We start from the raw sequence: 16,396 nt of genomic DNA, 5'->3' as shown, positions 1-16,396 counted from the left end.
AAAATTTAAGTCCATTGCAATATTATCTCCCAGACATCATGCAACAATCTGCAAATTCAGCCACCTTCTATTTACATGTAAACAAGTACTGACATTTTCTTGAATGTCTCTTTCAATTAACGTGAACAGTTCAGGCATAAGGAAGTCAATCAGCATTAATGCCAATGCAAAACTAATATGCAAGGTTTATTTTTTTTTTCTCCATCAGTTCAGTGTTTCTTGTGCCAAGAAGTGGCAGCAATCTCAAAAGTTATTCATCAGTACAATGATCACTGAAGACTGACTAGGATGCTGAACCAATACTGTTACTGTTTTCCTCATTCAAGTAAACAAAATATATTGGAAAGCTAATTGTTTATTTACTGTTTACATGACAAGCAAGTTTTGTAAATGTTTACTGGGCCAGTATGAAATGATATCATAAAAAAACTAAAGAAAACAGCCTTAGATAACACCTCCTCAAAAAGTTGCTGTTGTAGGGTTTAACGCCATTATCAGCACACGATAGGCCATGCATGGCGGCCAGTTTTAATGGTGGAGGAAGAATCCGGGAAAACTCCAAAAAGAACCACCGACCCACGAGAAGCTACTGGCAAGCTTTCTCACATACCCACATTAGCTGAATCCGAGACTCGAACCCACGCAAACAGAGGTGAGATGGCAGTGATCCATAACAGAAAGTGCTTAAGACCACTTGGCCACTCTGGGCCCCTCCTCAAAAAGTAATCCTTCTTATAAGGCCACTTTTCTACTGCAGAATGGGCAGCAGTTTTATCAAAAAAGGACAAGTCAATCTAATTATAATGCATGTATAATATAGTAATGGAAATTAATTACATTTAAAGCCAAAGCCTATTTTCTTGATTAAAAAAATGGATTAATCAAATATTTTTTTAAAGGTACATGTTTAGTAATGCATGTTTCTCTGATTGACAATTAATGTGTTATTTTTGTATTTTGATAAAGGTTCTATGGGTGAGACAATAATATATTCAAAATTAATGACAGAAATCAACTTATTCAAATATATTTTAGCATTTGTCGACATCATTTAAAAAAGACAAGATGTGCTTAAGAGAATTCGATGAAAAACATATCATGATATTAGACTCTTTCATAAACACTAAATGGTGAATGCAATTGCTTATATGTGCCTAATATATAAAGTACAACTCTTTAAACACTAAATGGTGGGTGTAATTAATCCTTGGTGTGTAATTAATGTGTCCTAATCTTTAATAAACACTAAATGGGGAGTGTAATTGCTCCTGTTTCCAACTAATGTGACCTACTATTTAATAAAAACTAAATGTAGAGTGTAATTGACCCTAAGTGTCTAATTAATGTGGCCTACTCTTTAATAAGCACTAAATGGTGAGTGTAATTGTTGATAGATCTCTGGTAGATGTGGACTACTCTTATATAAACACTAAATGGTGAGTGTAATTGTTGATAGATCACTGGTAGATGTGGCCTACGCTTTAATAACACAAAATGGTGTAATTGCTCATGTGTCTAATGAGGTGTACTCTTTAATAACACTAAATGGTGAATGCAATTGCTGATGGGTGTCTAATTAATGTAACATTCTTTCATCAACACTAAATGATGAGTAATTGCTGATAGGCATCTAATTAATATGACCTAGTCTTTAATAAAGACTAAATGCAACTGGAATTGCTGACACATGTCTAATTAATATGACCAACTCTTTAATAAACACTAAATGACTAAAGTAATTGCTGATAGTATCTAATTATTGTAACATGCTCTTGCTGAGTGTAATTGTTGATAGGTGTCTAATTAATGTGGTCTACTCATTAATAAATGGGGAGTGTAATTACTGACAGGTGTCTGGATAATATGGCCTGATGTACATTGTGTAGAAACAAGGTTATGTAGTACATGAGTCTGGGACCTCTCCCATTAATTTCCTGGGCTCACTTTTGTGGAATTTCTTTCTGATATTTATCTTACATTCTTCAATGATTAGGCTGCTGGATGAATGTTGAAAATCAGCATTTTCTTGGTACTTGTATATAATGGTTTATGTGCATGTACCTAGTAACAGAAAATACAAGAACATGCAAAGACTTGCTGGAGCCCTTGGGAAAGACTTGAAAACTTTGGACTCTATCTCATTACCCATGATCCATCAAATATTTTTTTCAAATCATACTGTGTACTATCCTTACCTGTTTCAAGGGAAGTATGGGGTACTGATCTACTAAAGACTATTCAACAAAAAATTATTAAAAACTGAGGAACAAGATAGATGCATGTTTAAACATATTTCTGGATCTGTGCCTGTTCCAATTTAAAAAGTCAAGGCACAGGTGCCAAATAACATTTGATTTTCCTGTACACTGTATCTCCATTATTCTACTGAAGTTGAGTTCTCTTAAAGATTTAGGAATGGTATTGCAAAACAAATCAATGTTTTAACACTTTACACTTCAATCTTGGGGGTGTGTGGGTCTAATCCATTGGACGTTTTGAACCATAGTCCCTTGGAAGGAATGGCACTCAACTGCTGGAAAACACTGTCATGAATCCATGATAAGACTGTTTCTTCTGTCATTCTTTTTAGCTGCTAAGTATTGAAACTATCTCTAATATTCTTGGTCGACTCCATATCAAATTTAGCAAAATAATATTTTTGTATATGTCTATTATAACCGCATGTGCAGTATGAATATTTTGTCATGACCTTTGACCTTGAACTTAATATCATGAAGGGAGATCAATGACCCTGACTCAACAAATGCTAGCATATGTCAACATGATAAAGTAATAATAATAATTCTTTAAGCGGTAGTTCAATTATTACATGAAAAAGCTCCCTCAAAGTGTTTTCCTACTCTGAAAAATCCTAAAATAAGCAGTTAACAATGTGCACATATCTGTCAAGATCATTTACAACATGTGAATAACTGTGTACGTGATTTGGATCTTAACATAGCTTTAAAAAATTCAGTCATATCACTATGATGTATGCAATGTGACAGTTTATAGTGATGTCTAGCACTGGGGCATTATGCCGCAGACAAGTAGCATGATACTTTATCCTGACACCAGGCCAACCAGTCCTAACACTAACCTCTTTAATACTAAGTGCCAAGCAAGGCAGCTGCTAGTACCATTTTTATAAGTCTTTGGAATGACTTGACCAGGGTTCAAACTCATGGCCTCCCACATCCGAGGTAGACACTCTAACCTCTTAGGCTACCAGAGTAGTCCATACTAGCACCAATAATAATGTGCAAATAAATGCTATAATGAGACATTAAATAATTACGACATAAATCAACATAGAACATGGAAATGGCTTAACACTGCAACGGCAATTTTTACACTGTTATATCAAGAAGTAAAATTACTAGGGGTGAGGGGTACTCCCTTTGTACAAGTTCAAGACATTTCCTTTAGAACTGTCCTTTTAGCTTGCTATTTTGACCTTGAAGGAAGCGAGTTCCATATCTTACTGGATGAAAAGAATTTCCATGAATCCAAGGTTTCTTCTGTCCTTTTGTTTTTTTTACCAGCTGAGTACTGGAAACTATCTGTAATATTGTTGAGAACCTCCAACATACCAAATTTGTAAACAAAAATATTTTCTTACATGACAAAGATAACATGTTCATATGATACATGTAATCTGTAACTGCAGTACAAATATCGCTGACATTGCCTTTGACCTTGAACTTTATATCATGGATAGAAATTCATACCCACTCTATAAGTAATGCTTTTAGGAAAACAACCTTATTTAAGTGGAATCTTTCTACTTATTCATCTGATATATCCACAGAATAATAATCTATTGATACCCGTTTGTATTATCACACTCACAAAACAGTTAAAGCCAAGTCAAGACCTTGATGTGGTTTATTGGAATCCAACTCAGTTCAAGGTCTGAACAACATTCACTTATATATGTACAAGTCAATGTGCTCATAAGACAAATAGACTACAATATGCAACCAATGACCTTGACCCAACCCAAAGGTCAATTAAGTCTGGCTTTTTAATAAACTACAAATGTATCCACATAACATGGATACCACCACCTACTCTCTATTAGAATGACTGGTGCAAATAGAGAAGACATAACACTGGTAGAATGTATGACTATTCAGAAGAATAATCCCAGCCAAACAAAACCATCGCAATTCACCCCTTTCCCAATCAAATGGTTTTGTACCCTGCTATATAATCGAGGCCTTTAGCCATGTGTTTTTCCTGGTGTAAGGATAGTGTACCTCCAGTCACCACAGGAAATGAATGAATAACAATAATACATGTACCTTTAACCCTGAAATTTTAAACTTTACCCATTTTAAAACAGAAATACTTGAAAGGCAGTGTATATTTAACTTCATTACATAAGCAAACATTTAGCACAGAAACATCTGACCTGGATTGTTGGGAACAGAAGGGAGTAGCAACACAAACAAAAACAGACAAGAGATTTAATAATATGGATTAGATCTGTTGTCTGTCTATTTAGAAAATGTATTTTGCTGTTCCTACCTTTTTATTGGCCTTGAAAACGTTGCACTTAAATATATTGGTAGACCCATCCCTAGCGATGTAACTCCAGATTTTCAAGTCTTGGGAATCATGAGAGACATAAAATATCCTGAAAAAAATATAAATATCATCAACACTGTGAACATGAAACATCAACACATTCTATGAATTAAAACTTCTGTTTACATAATTTATCCCATGTCAAATGCCTGGGCCTGCCTAGTAAATTTATCCCATGTTAAATGCCTGGGCCTGCCTAGTAAATTTATCCCCTGTTAAATGTCTGGGCCTGGCTAGTACATTTATGAAAAGTATGACTTACTGTAAGAAAATTTACATGCAAAACAACATTCTGAAGGCTATATCCTCCTGAGGCAAGTAAAGGCCTAAGGTATCTGATCCAAGCTGATCTTAATGTGGGAATTTAACCCACATCCTTCTGACCACCAGTCCAAAGACTTCACCACAGAGCCACCACAGCTCCTTCTTGTAAGTCAAAGACTTGTATCTTGTATACTATTCTGACAAAATTCTATATAAGTAAGGATGGGGGTGGGGGTGGGATAGGCTATACTTTAAAAGCAATACCTTATTTTCTGACAAACCAATACTGATGATGTATACTGGTCTACAACCAAAATGCTTCCAAAATAAATGTTGTCAAACTTTACTAATTCTGGGTCACTGAGAACGAAAATGATGCTTAGGATTGTTGATTGGCTCTAGTTTTAAAGATATGATACTGAGTCAGTATATATGGCGGAGGATAAGTGAGTTATAAAGGGAAGGGATCTCAGTTTTAACCAGAATTGACTAAAATACATCTTAGACTGGATCTATGAATGAAGCCACGAATGGGTTTGGACCGTACTTGTTTTTAGGCAAAACAGTGAATGATACAATCTGAAGCTGGTATTGCATCATACATGATATGAACTGCACCATGTTATTCCTAGAAGTCATGGATGATGCAATCATACCTAAACTTACATCACTCTGCTGAAAAAATTGCCCTATATCAGCTCTAAAAATCATAGTGTCATACTGTCTTATTGGTCAGTGTTTGATTTTGCAAAGGGACACATTTCTGTTTAGCCAAAGTAAGCAAAGATGCCTCGTACATGTGTGAACAATGCAGATAACTTCTATGTTTGTGGTGAAGTGATTGCAACACAAAAGTGGAGTATAAACACTATGGTTAAGAAAGCCTACCATCTTTATTTTTATTGCAAAACTGGAGATCAGGACAAGAGGTGGGCCCCACAGATATGCTGCAACATGTGTGCAACAAATCTTTGCCAGTGGTTGAACAGGAAAAGGAAATCTATACCTTTTGCTGTGCCAATGATTTGGATAGAGCCAACAGATCATATCAGCAATAGTTACTTCTGCATGGTACCTCTAGTTGGAAAGGTGTGTCAAAGAAGAAAAGGTGGACTGTGCATTATCCAAACATTCCGTCAGCTATATGCCCAGTACCCCATGCAGAAGGACTGCCAGTTCCTGATGCACCAGAATCATTCTCACTTGAGTCAGAAGAGAAAAAGGATGAAACTTCTAGTCCTGAACCATTAATGTCACACGATCCATATTTTCTCCCATCCTCCTCCTCTGAACCACACCTCATAACACAAGGTGAATTGAATGATATTGTCAGGGATTTGGAACTATGCAAGAGTAAGGCAAAGATGTTGGGCTCCAAACTACACTGGTGGAATTGTCTAGCAGGTGATATTAGGGTTTCCATGTTCCATGACTGTCAAAAGGATCTTGTCCCATTCTTCTTCATGGAAGGTGATCTTGTAGCCTGCAACAACATCGATGGTGTCATGGCAGCCCACAACATCATTCATAATCCAGATGAGTGGAGAATGTTCACTGATTCATCAAAGATGAGTCTTAACGCTGTTTTGCTGCATAATGGCAAAGTTTTGCCATTAATTCCAGTTAGTCATGCAGTGCATATGAAGGAAACCTATGAAAAGATGAAACAACTTTGAGGTACATAAACTATGGCCAACATCAGTGGCAGCTTTGAAGGTAGTTCATCTCATGCTTGTTCTTCAGACTGGATAAACAAAGTACTGCTGTTTTCTCTGAGAATGGGATAGTCATGTGAGAGATTCCCACTACATCAAGAGAGATTGGCCACTCCAGCAGTCATTGGAGCCTGGGAGGAAACATGTTCAGCATCCACCACTTCTTGAATCAAGGAAGATTTTGTTACCACCCTTGCACATCAAGCTAAGTCTGATGAAGAACTTTGTCAAGGTCACGGACAAAACACGAGCAGCTTTCAGGTACCTCCATGGAATATTTCTAAGGATGAGTGAAACTAGGATCAAGGAAGGTGTCTTTGTTGGTCATCACAAGATGATGCATTTGACCATGCACTGCGTGGCAAGAGAAATATGGCATGGAAAGCCTTCCAGTTAGTGGCAACAAAAGTTCTCAGAAACAACAAGGCAGACAATAATATAGGGAGTTGGTGGAAAACCTACTCAAGACATACAAAAACCTTGGTTACAACATGTCACTAAAGATACATATTTTGCACTCTCATCTAGATTTGTTTCCACCGAACTGCGTAGCAGTGAGCACCAAGCATGGCAAGTGGTTTCACCAGGACATTGCAACAATGGAGAAAGGCTATCAGGGCAAATGGAGAACATCAATTCTTGCAGACAATTGCTGAACAGTGACAAGAGATGCTCCATTTAATGAATACAAGAGGCAAGCAATTTCCATACATTGTAACTTTTGCCTTTTGTTCCATAATAACTTTTATTTATATAACACTTTTGCTGTTTTTTAAAGTATTACATAAACAGGACAGGTGAAATATTAGCATGTAAAGCAGCCATAAACACACGAAAAGACCTAAGTTTATAATTTATGATTAAAACTCTACTATCTGCACAATATACATGGACGTTGTCGTTGTTGATGTTGTTGTTGTAGAGTTTAACGCCATTTTTCAGCACACGATAGGCTATACATGGCGGCCAGTATTAATGGTGGGGGAAGAACCCGAGAAAACCCCAGAGAAAACCACCGACCCATGAGAAGCCACTGGCAAGCTTTCTCACATACCCACATTGGCTGAATCCTAGACTCGAACCCACGCAGACAGAGGTGAGATGGCAGTGATCTGTAATGGAAAGCGCTTTAGACCACTCTACCATTCAGGGCTCCCAACATGGACGTAAAATGTAAAAACTTAAATACTTTGAAAATAGTAGCCAATCAGTTGTTTTAATTGTCATATCTGAATTCAGCACATCAAAATCCATAATAAATAGCACATTTTATCCATGAAAAAGACGACTTCTAAAAAACTGTAGACCAGTGTTACATCAAGTCAGAAAATCAACTACTGCTTTCATATTACATCAGAAATTATAAAAATTTATTAGAAGTCTTTAGCTAAGAGGTTTGCCTGTGTCAGATTAAAATAATCAGTCTGTATCTTTAAATAATAAAAAAACATGATAACTGCAAATGGTGGTATTACTTGATTGAAAACCATAAAATATAGGTAACAGTGACTTAATTTTCACTTATGGCTGTAATAATCCTCATGAAACATTTATATACTGTACCAAGTCATGTGACCCTTGAAGCAATAGTGTCTGAGCAAATTGCCTGAACATAAACCATTCAACAATTTTTCCATTACACACATGGCTAATTTATTTTTATTGTTTGGGTCATGACTACAGTGGAAATTTGAATGAAACTGAAGTTATATTTTGCTGTTCAACAAAACTGAATATTGTTGTCTTATGAAGTAAAACCTTTAATGAACAACCTCTGCTATGAGTGACCACCTGTCATTTCCGACCATAATCGTTAATGCATGGATAGATTCTATTATATGAGAACACTGTTGTGAGCGACCACCTGTTTAACATGTCCAGCGACTACAATGTCTTGGTAAAATATGCATTTTGACACTGTTATGAACGACCACATCTAAAATAAATGGGGATAAACTCCACCGACCTTTATTTAATCCCTTAAACAATAACCGCTTATACCATTCTAGAAAAAAAAATTAGTCTGGCAACTGATACATGAAATTTTGTAGGTATGCATATATTGTATAATATTTTCAATTGTAAACCAGACTAATGCATATGTAGATTATTACAGCACTTAGCCTGGTTCCTGGCCTTATCATAGCTACTACTCATATGTACAAGTAGGAACCAGTATACAGCTTTAGGAACTACCGTATCACGAGAACAGAGACACCACTGATTATTATGCAATCATTTCTAACAATGACCATACGATTAGTAAAGATTGTTCTGATCAAAAACATACATAAAAAAAACAAGAAAATAATTCTGGATGTCAGTTGATTGATATATAGTGAAAGTACGGTTCGTAAACCAGGCTAATGTACATGACCTGAATTGCCATTGTAATGACAAATTTAAGTTATTGGTCACGTATATTGTTTGACTTTAGAGTTAATCCGTATTTCCTGGGGGCAAATAAGTTCTTTGTCTATTAAACCAGCAAGTGAGAATTGTTTGCAGGATTTGATTGGTAGTGTTGATGTCCATTGCTGTTTCCTCGATGTTACAGTGATTACATCCCAATCACCAAGCTGTCCTCTATTGAAGTTGGTGTGACCAGGTTACATGCTTTGTTTATAGAGTTAATCCATCTATGTCTTCTCTGACTTAAGCCACTGACTTTTGTCTCTGAGTAAATGATTCTGTTTCTGGATGCGATAACTGTTTCTTTTTTATTTCATTAATTGTTTGATATGTAATGCACATGTATAGATTTTTCATATTTTCCCAAAGCATTGTCAAAGCAGTCTTTTTGAGTCAATATTACAAATGAGCATTAATAATGTTAACACCTAGGACCGTAATAACAATGGAAGAACCTAAAACTAAAATAAGACAAATTTTAACGATAAGAAAATAATTCTTGTAAACTGAAAGAAGTAAAAGATGATCAGACCACACGTAAAACAACATTGGTAAAACAAATTTATGGTGTTAGAAAAGGAGTAAATCAGTAATGATTTCGTATGATAATACATGTACATGTGATCTTCAAATGTAAATGTGATTTCATGTTTAATGATAGAAATATATCTTTGTTGCTATATAATTGTAAGTTATAAGCAAGAAATATTAATAAAGAATAGAATATATGTACAGTGACTGTGGGTTTTTTCTTTACTTTGTTCCGAAACTGGACCTTGGAAATGGCTCTTTTTGTACAAACCTGTTATGAGAGACCACCTGTCTTGATGGACCGGTTTTTGTTGCCAAAAGGGGAGGTCTCTCACAACAGGTTTTACAGTATCAGAAATCAATCTGTAACTAAACAAATGTATATTAAAAAAGCAATTAGTTTTCAAATAGAATATAAAAAAATTACAATATTTTATACTGGAATCTGTTAAAAGTCTGTTTTGTCAGTATCCATAGAGGATAACTCTTAACTCAAAATTATGTAAAGAACATGGATAAGCTCAAGGAATAGTTAAAGAGTTTGAAGTCAATCTTTCTCCAGCAGAAAATCCTCACTGTCATGCTCATGGATTAAAATTGGGATTGTCCCCACTAATCAACATTTTTACCAATCCTTCTTAAATTGAAAAGAGCTTCGTATTTTTATGAATACTCAGTGCAGAAAGTGTACAACATCAACTCCATTATATTTAAATTCATTTTCCATTTCTGGCACTTTCTCACTCTTTTCTTTACCACATTTACAATCACACTATTTTACGAGATCGTTTCATGTCTGACATTGCAAAGCTGGCAAAGAACTTCAACATCTTTTCAACTATTGTATCACCTCACAATGTCATGCATGTTTATCAATGATCCCAAACTAAAACCTATTATTCTGTATAGTTCTGCATAACTGAATGAGCTGGCCACAAGACCTTATCAAACTGGCTAAATTTTGGCACTAGTCCTGCAGTAAATCAATTATATCCTCAGGATTGGGCCAAGAAACCAGGTTAGTTTGGCATGTGCACTGCTTGTTTTGAAAATCCCATGTGGGTATTACTTGCATCTTGTTAACCCTTTACTTCAGATTGTTATATACTATAAAGGTACACTTGTGCCAGTCACCAAAAGCAGTGTTATAAATAGAACACATAGTTACCTATATTGTTGATTGTCTACATCTGTGCCACTAAATCATTCAACATTAGACATTTTTCTTTGGTTTGATGGGTCTGTAAGGGCTAAGGTTTTAGTGATCCGTTGTCAAATTTAATGACCTCAGATTAGTGGATTAGCATTAATTTTAAACCCTGCAAAATGCATTGCAAAACTAGCTTTCAATGAGACATAATATTCAATAGTGACAATTAACTCAGTTGATCAGGTGCTGGCCTAGCACACAAGAGAAACCTGTTCAAGTCCCATACTGGAAGTAATTATAGTCAAATTTTCACCTCTACTTTTAATGCAAATTAATGACATCATGAAATTTGCAATGAAACCTGGACCATTATAATGTTCACTTGTAAATTAAGATATTTCTTGTTGACTTCAAGGAGCAAATTTGTATCCTTTCTTCTACATTAAATCTTAAAATGTGACATCATGGCATGAAAAAGAAAATTATATTTGTACCATCATTTTAAAAATTGGAGAATAATTGATAGATAAGGCCATACATGTAATATACCTGGAATTTTTTTTAATTCTAATGTTTCATTTATCCCTTTTCAACATGCTGTCTCATTGGTAGCCAGCACTGAAGGCAAAATCTGCATCAGAAATCAAATGACATCACATATAACTGACACCAAGAAGATTGGGGGGGGAGGGGGTCAGAGAAAGGATCTAATGAAGATCCTTCTAAAAAATAAAGGAGATTTAACAAAGTTATGATGAGGTAAGGTCTCCAAAAAATGATGTTTGAGTTTGCATATTCAGTTAATTTTCAGGGATTCCCATGACCATGGTTATCAGGAATCCTTTTGCCAATCTATCAAAATGTAGGCTGACAACCAGAAGATGAAACACATTCATTAAAAAACTAACTTCTCCACAATCATATTGTATCTTTCTGTGTTCCAATACACAATCATATTCTACCTTTCTGTTTTCCAATACACATTCATATTGTATCTTTGTTTTCAAATATGTAATTATATTGTATCTTTCTGTGTTCCAATATACAATTATATTGTATCTTTCTGTGTTCCAATATGTAATTATATTGTATCTTTCTGTGTTCTAATACACAATTATATTGTATCTTTCTGTGTTCCAATACATAATCATATTGTATCTTTCTGTGTTCCAGTACATAATCATATTGTATCTTTCTGTGTTCCAATACACAATCATATTGTATCTTTCTGTGTTCCAATACAGACTTATAACCAGTCTGTATCACTTAAAGTCCAATGAAAGTAGATCATGTATCAATTCCTCAAATTCCATGACCACAAATTCCTATGACATTTTTTGATGAAACAATTACCATAAACAGTAGTTGTCCTCATGAATTATCCAGATTGTTCTGTTCTTCAAGCCACCATTTTTCACCCATTTAGAGTCTGATCAGCTGGTTTTATGTTGTGAACATTCTACTGTTTACATTGAAAAACTTTAAAACTATTTGTACCAGTCTATTATAGTAGTTCTTAAGTATTTTTCTCCTTGTCTTTATCAACATAGAAAACTTAGGTTAAAAATTTCATGGTGCCAAATTTTGATGTTCCAAAATTTAATCAGTACAATTCTGAGTGTGGAATTATAACAAAAAACTCCACGAAATCTGGAATAGTTGGCATCTCTTAGATTTTTGGGCACAATATATTAGAAATTGGTGAGATTCCATTGTCATGCATTCTAGAATAGACAAGGGTGATAGAACTTACCTATAAATGGGATGTTGCATGACATTATATTTGTCACCTGTGGACCACTGCCCAGATATTTTCTGTAACAGAAAGAAATACAATGTAAGCCCAGATATTTTCTGTAACATAAAGAAATACAGTTAAGCCCAGATATTTTCTGTAACATAAAGAAATACAATGTAAGCCCAGATATTTTCTGTAACATAAAGAAATACAATGTAAACCCAGATATTTTCTGTAACATAAAGAAATACAATGTAAACCCAGATATTTTCTGTAACATAAAGAAATACAATATAAGCCCAGATATTCTCTGTAACATAAAGAAATACAATGTAAACCCAGATATTTTCTGTAACATAAAGAAATACAATGTAAACCCAGATATTTTCTGTAACATAAAGAAATACAATGTAAACCCAGATATTTTCAGTAACATAAAGAGATACAATGTAAACCCAGCTATTTTCTGTAACATAAAGAAATACAATGTAAGCCCAGATATTCTCTGTAACATAAAGAAATACATTGTAAACCCAGATATTTTCTGTAACATAAAGAAATACAATGTAAGCCCAGATATTTTCTGTAACATAAAGAAATACAATGTAAACCCAGATATTTTCTGTAAGATAAAGAAATACAATGTAAGCCCAGATATTTTCTGTAACATAAAGAAATACAATGTAAGCCCAGATATTTTCTGTAACATAAAGAAATACAACGTAAACCCAGATATTTTCTGTAACATAAAGAAATACAATGTAAGCCCAGATATTTTCTGTAACATAAAGAAATACAATGTAAACCCAGATATTTTCTGTAACATAAAGAAATACAATATAAGCCCAGATATTTTCTGTAACATAAAGAAATACAATGTAAACCCAGATATTTTCTGTAACATAAAGAAATACAATGTAAGCCCAGATATTTTCTGTAACATAAAGAAATACAATATAAACCCAGATATTTTTTGTAACATAAAGAAATACAATATAAGCCAAGATATTTTCTGTAACATAAAGAAATACAATATAAGCCCAGATATTTTCTGTAACATAAAGAAATACAATATAAACCCAGATATTTTCTATAACATAAAGAAATACAATATAAGCCCAGATATTTTCTGTAACATAAAGAAATACAATATAAACCCAGATATTTTCTGTAACATAAAGAAATACAATATAAGCCCAGATATTTTCTGTAACATAAAGAAATACAACATAAACCCAGATATTTTCTGTAACATTATACAATGCCAAACACAAGCATCAAATAAATGCAAATATTCCTCCATTTTAAATGTTATTAAACATTTCAGTGATCCAGCATTATTGGTGAAGTTCATGAAAAGTTACAAAATTGAATATAATGCTATATAATATAATATAGTATAATATAATAAAGTATAATAATACGTATATAGTCATATTAGACTCATGAAAGTGATAGATCCCTAAAATTAAATCACTACAAAGCCGGACTACTGGAAACCAGAAACATAGTATCCAATATAAAGGTTTACAGTAACTGATTTGTGTATTCATGTCAATCCATTTGGATTATCAACTTTGAGATTTAACTTTTTTCTACTTACATAATATGCATAACATTTATGTAGTTTTTAATGACATGAAATTGATTAACTTACCAAAGATACCAGAATTTTCTTTATTACTATTAGTCAGTTATGATTCAAGAAAAATGAGTTCCCATCTTAACTACAAAAGCTAAAATGCAATTTACGGTGCATGACCTGATAAAAGGCTTGCAATAGCAGTGGACAGGTGTAATTTATCTCCAATGATGCAACAGCTTCAATTTATGAAAAAGAAAATGATTTTCTTGTCATTTTCCTTACCTAGTTAAATCAATCATTAAGACAAGATAAATATAAAACTTGTCAATCATGAGTACATGATTTATACCTAAAATAAGGATTGTTATTCCTTATGCCAAGGTTTTTATTCAAAATAAGGCGTTATTCATTAGGACATGATTTATACCCAAGGATTCTTATCCATTAGGACATGATTTATACCCAAGGATTCTTATCCATTAGGACATGATTCATACCCAAGGCTTCTTATCCATTAGGACATGATTCATACCCAAGGCTTGTTATCAATCAGGACATGATTCATACCCAAGGCTTCTTATCCATTAGGACATGATTCATACCCAACATAAGGCTTGTTATAATTTAGGACATGATTCATACCCAAGGATTCTTATCCATTAGGACATGATTCATACCCAAGGATTCTTATCCATTAGGACATGATTCATACCCAAGGATTCTTATCCATTAGGACATGATTCATACCCAAGGATTCTTATCCATTAGGACATGATTCATACCCAAGGATTCTTATCCATTACGACATGATTCATACCCAAGGATTCTTATCCGTTAGGGCATGATTCATACCCAAGGATTATTATCCGTTAGGACATGAGTCATACACAAGGCTTGTTATCCATTAGGACATGATTCATACCCAAGGATTCTTATCCATTAGGACATGATTCATACCCAAATTAAGGCGTCTTATCCATTAGGACATGATTCATACCCAAACCAAGGCTTCTTATCCATTAGGACATCATTCATACCCAAACCAAGGCTTCTTATCCATTAGGACATCATTCATACCCAAGGATTCTTATCCATTAGGATATGATTTATACCCAAAATAAGGCTTGTTATCAATTAGGACATGATTCATACCCAAGGCTTGTTATCAATTAGGACATGATTCATACCCAAGGCTTGTTATCCATTAGGACATGATTCATACCCAAGGCTTGTTATCCATTAGAACATGATTCATACCCAACATAAGGCTTGTTATCCATAAGGGCAAGAAAGAATGAAGCAGACTCTGAATACCATCAATATCAATTTTTGTTAACATTAACTGGCTCCAAATATGAGTCATCTGTAAAGACATGACTTCTGATGCACAATTTATTCAATCATAAGACTGATATAACATTCAATCATAAGACTGATATAACATTCAATCATAAGACTGATATAACATTCAATCATAAGACTGATATAACATTCAATCATAAGACTGATATAACATTCAATCATAAGACTGATATAACAAACAATGATAATATAAAGAATAACGTAACAAATTTATGCTCTGTTCAGATATAGCATGTAAAATATCAGTCTTACAATCAGCTCAAATATTTCAAAAATGTAAAATCTAGGACTCCGCACAGCTTGATTCCTACACTGTGCTGTAATTGTAGACGAAAGTGAATTAAATCACAGCTAGAACCATTTTATACACTTTTATGCGGCCTTAAATTGGTAAATGGATATAATGCATGGGAATCCAAACACAATCTGCTGATAACAGTAATAAAACTGGTAGATCTAATGATGATAAGATATATAATTTTCAAAATACCCACCTCACTTTCTATCTAATGGCACTTTATTTGAATGTTACACATCATTCTAGATGTCTGTATTTAGGAAGCAATAAAACCTAATATACTATACTATGCAAACACCATGGGATTTAGCCCATTATAACAATCTGGGATTTTTTCCAAGGGTTATTACCACAGCAAACAGTCCCAACACCAAAATATGTGTATTAGAAACCATCCAGGATATGCCTTTTCATCAATTTAATCAAGAAAATTTAATGCCTAATTTATCAATTGTATAATAAATGATTGGCCCTTGCTCTATTACTAAAGTAGGTCTGACTGCAATCAATACGCAGGCAAATCAGGGTCTATGTTGATTGTGGTACTATTAAGTCCTAACACACTGCACAGAGCCAGATCTGCTTATGCATAATGGGTTTCTTTAAGTTTGCAGTTTGATCCTCTTATGTGTGGGTACTAGAACACAAAATGTAATTATCAAACAAAAATGCTTCATCCATAATAACATGAAAAGAAAACTTGCCCAAATGTAGAGGAACATTGATGAACAAAGGTTAACACTGTGTG

At 34.1% G+C, this 16,396-nt stretch overlaps 1 protein-coding gene across 3 annotated transcripts in view; it reads right to left on the bottom strand.

Moving 5' to 3' along the window:
• Window positions 1–16,396, bottom strand: part of LOC149779250 (carboxyl-terminal PDZ ligand of neuronal nitric oxide synthase protein-like) — a 139,654-nt gene that overhangs the window by 65,459 nt on the left and 57,799 nt on the right. For all 3 annotated transcript variants that reach the window (XM_089939835.1, XM_089939834.1, XM_089939836.1), the window contains exons 5-6: window positions 12,419–12,480; window positions 4,534–4,642 (exon numbers count right to left, since the gene is read on the bottom strand). In XM_089939835.1, coding sequence (XP_089795961.1) covers window positions 4,534–4,642; window positions 12,419–12,480 — 171 coding nt within the window. The remainder of the gene's footprint in view (window positions 1–4,533; window positions 4,643–12,418; window positions 12,481–16,396) is intronic.

Source organism: Sinohyriopsis cumingii, chromosome 17, assembly GCF_028554795.1.
Source record: "Sinohyriopsis cumingii isolate HCF-2022 chromosome 17, ASM2855479v2, whole genome shotgun sequence".
Lineage (NCBI taxonomy): Eukaryota > Metazoa > Mollusca > Bivalvia > Unionida > Unionidae > Sinohyriopsis > Sinohyriopsis cumingii.
The sequence above is the reverse complement of the archived record's forward strand: the minus strand, read 5'-3'. Positions and strand labels throughout refer to the sequence as shown.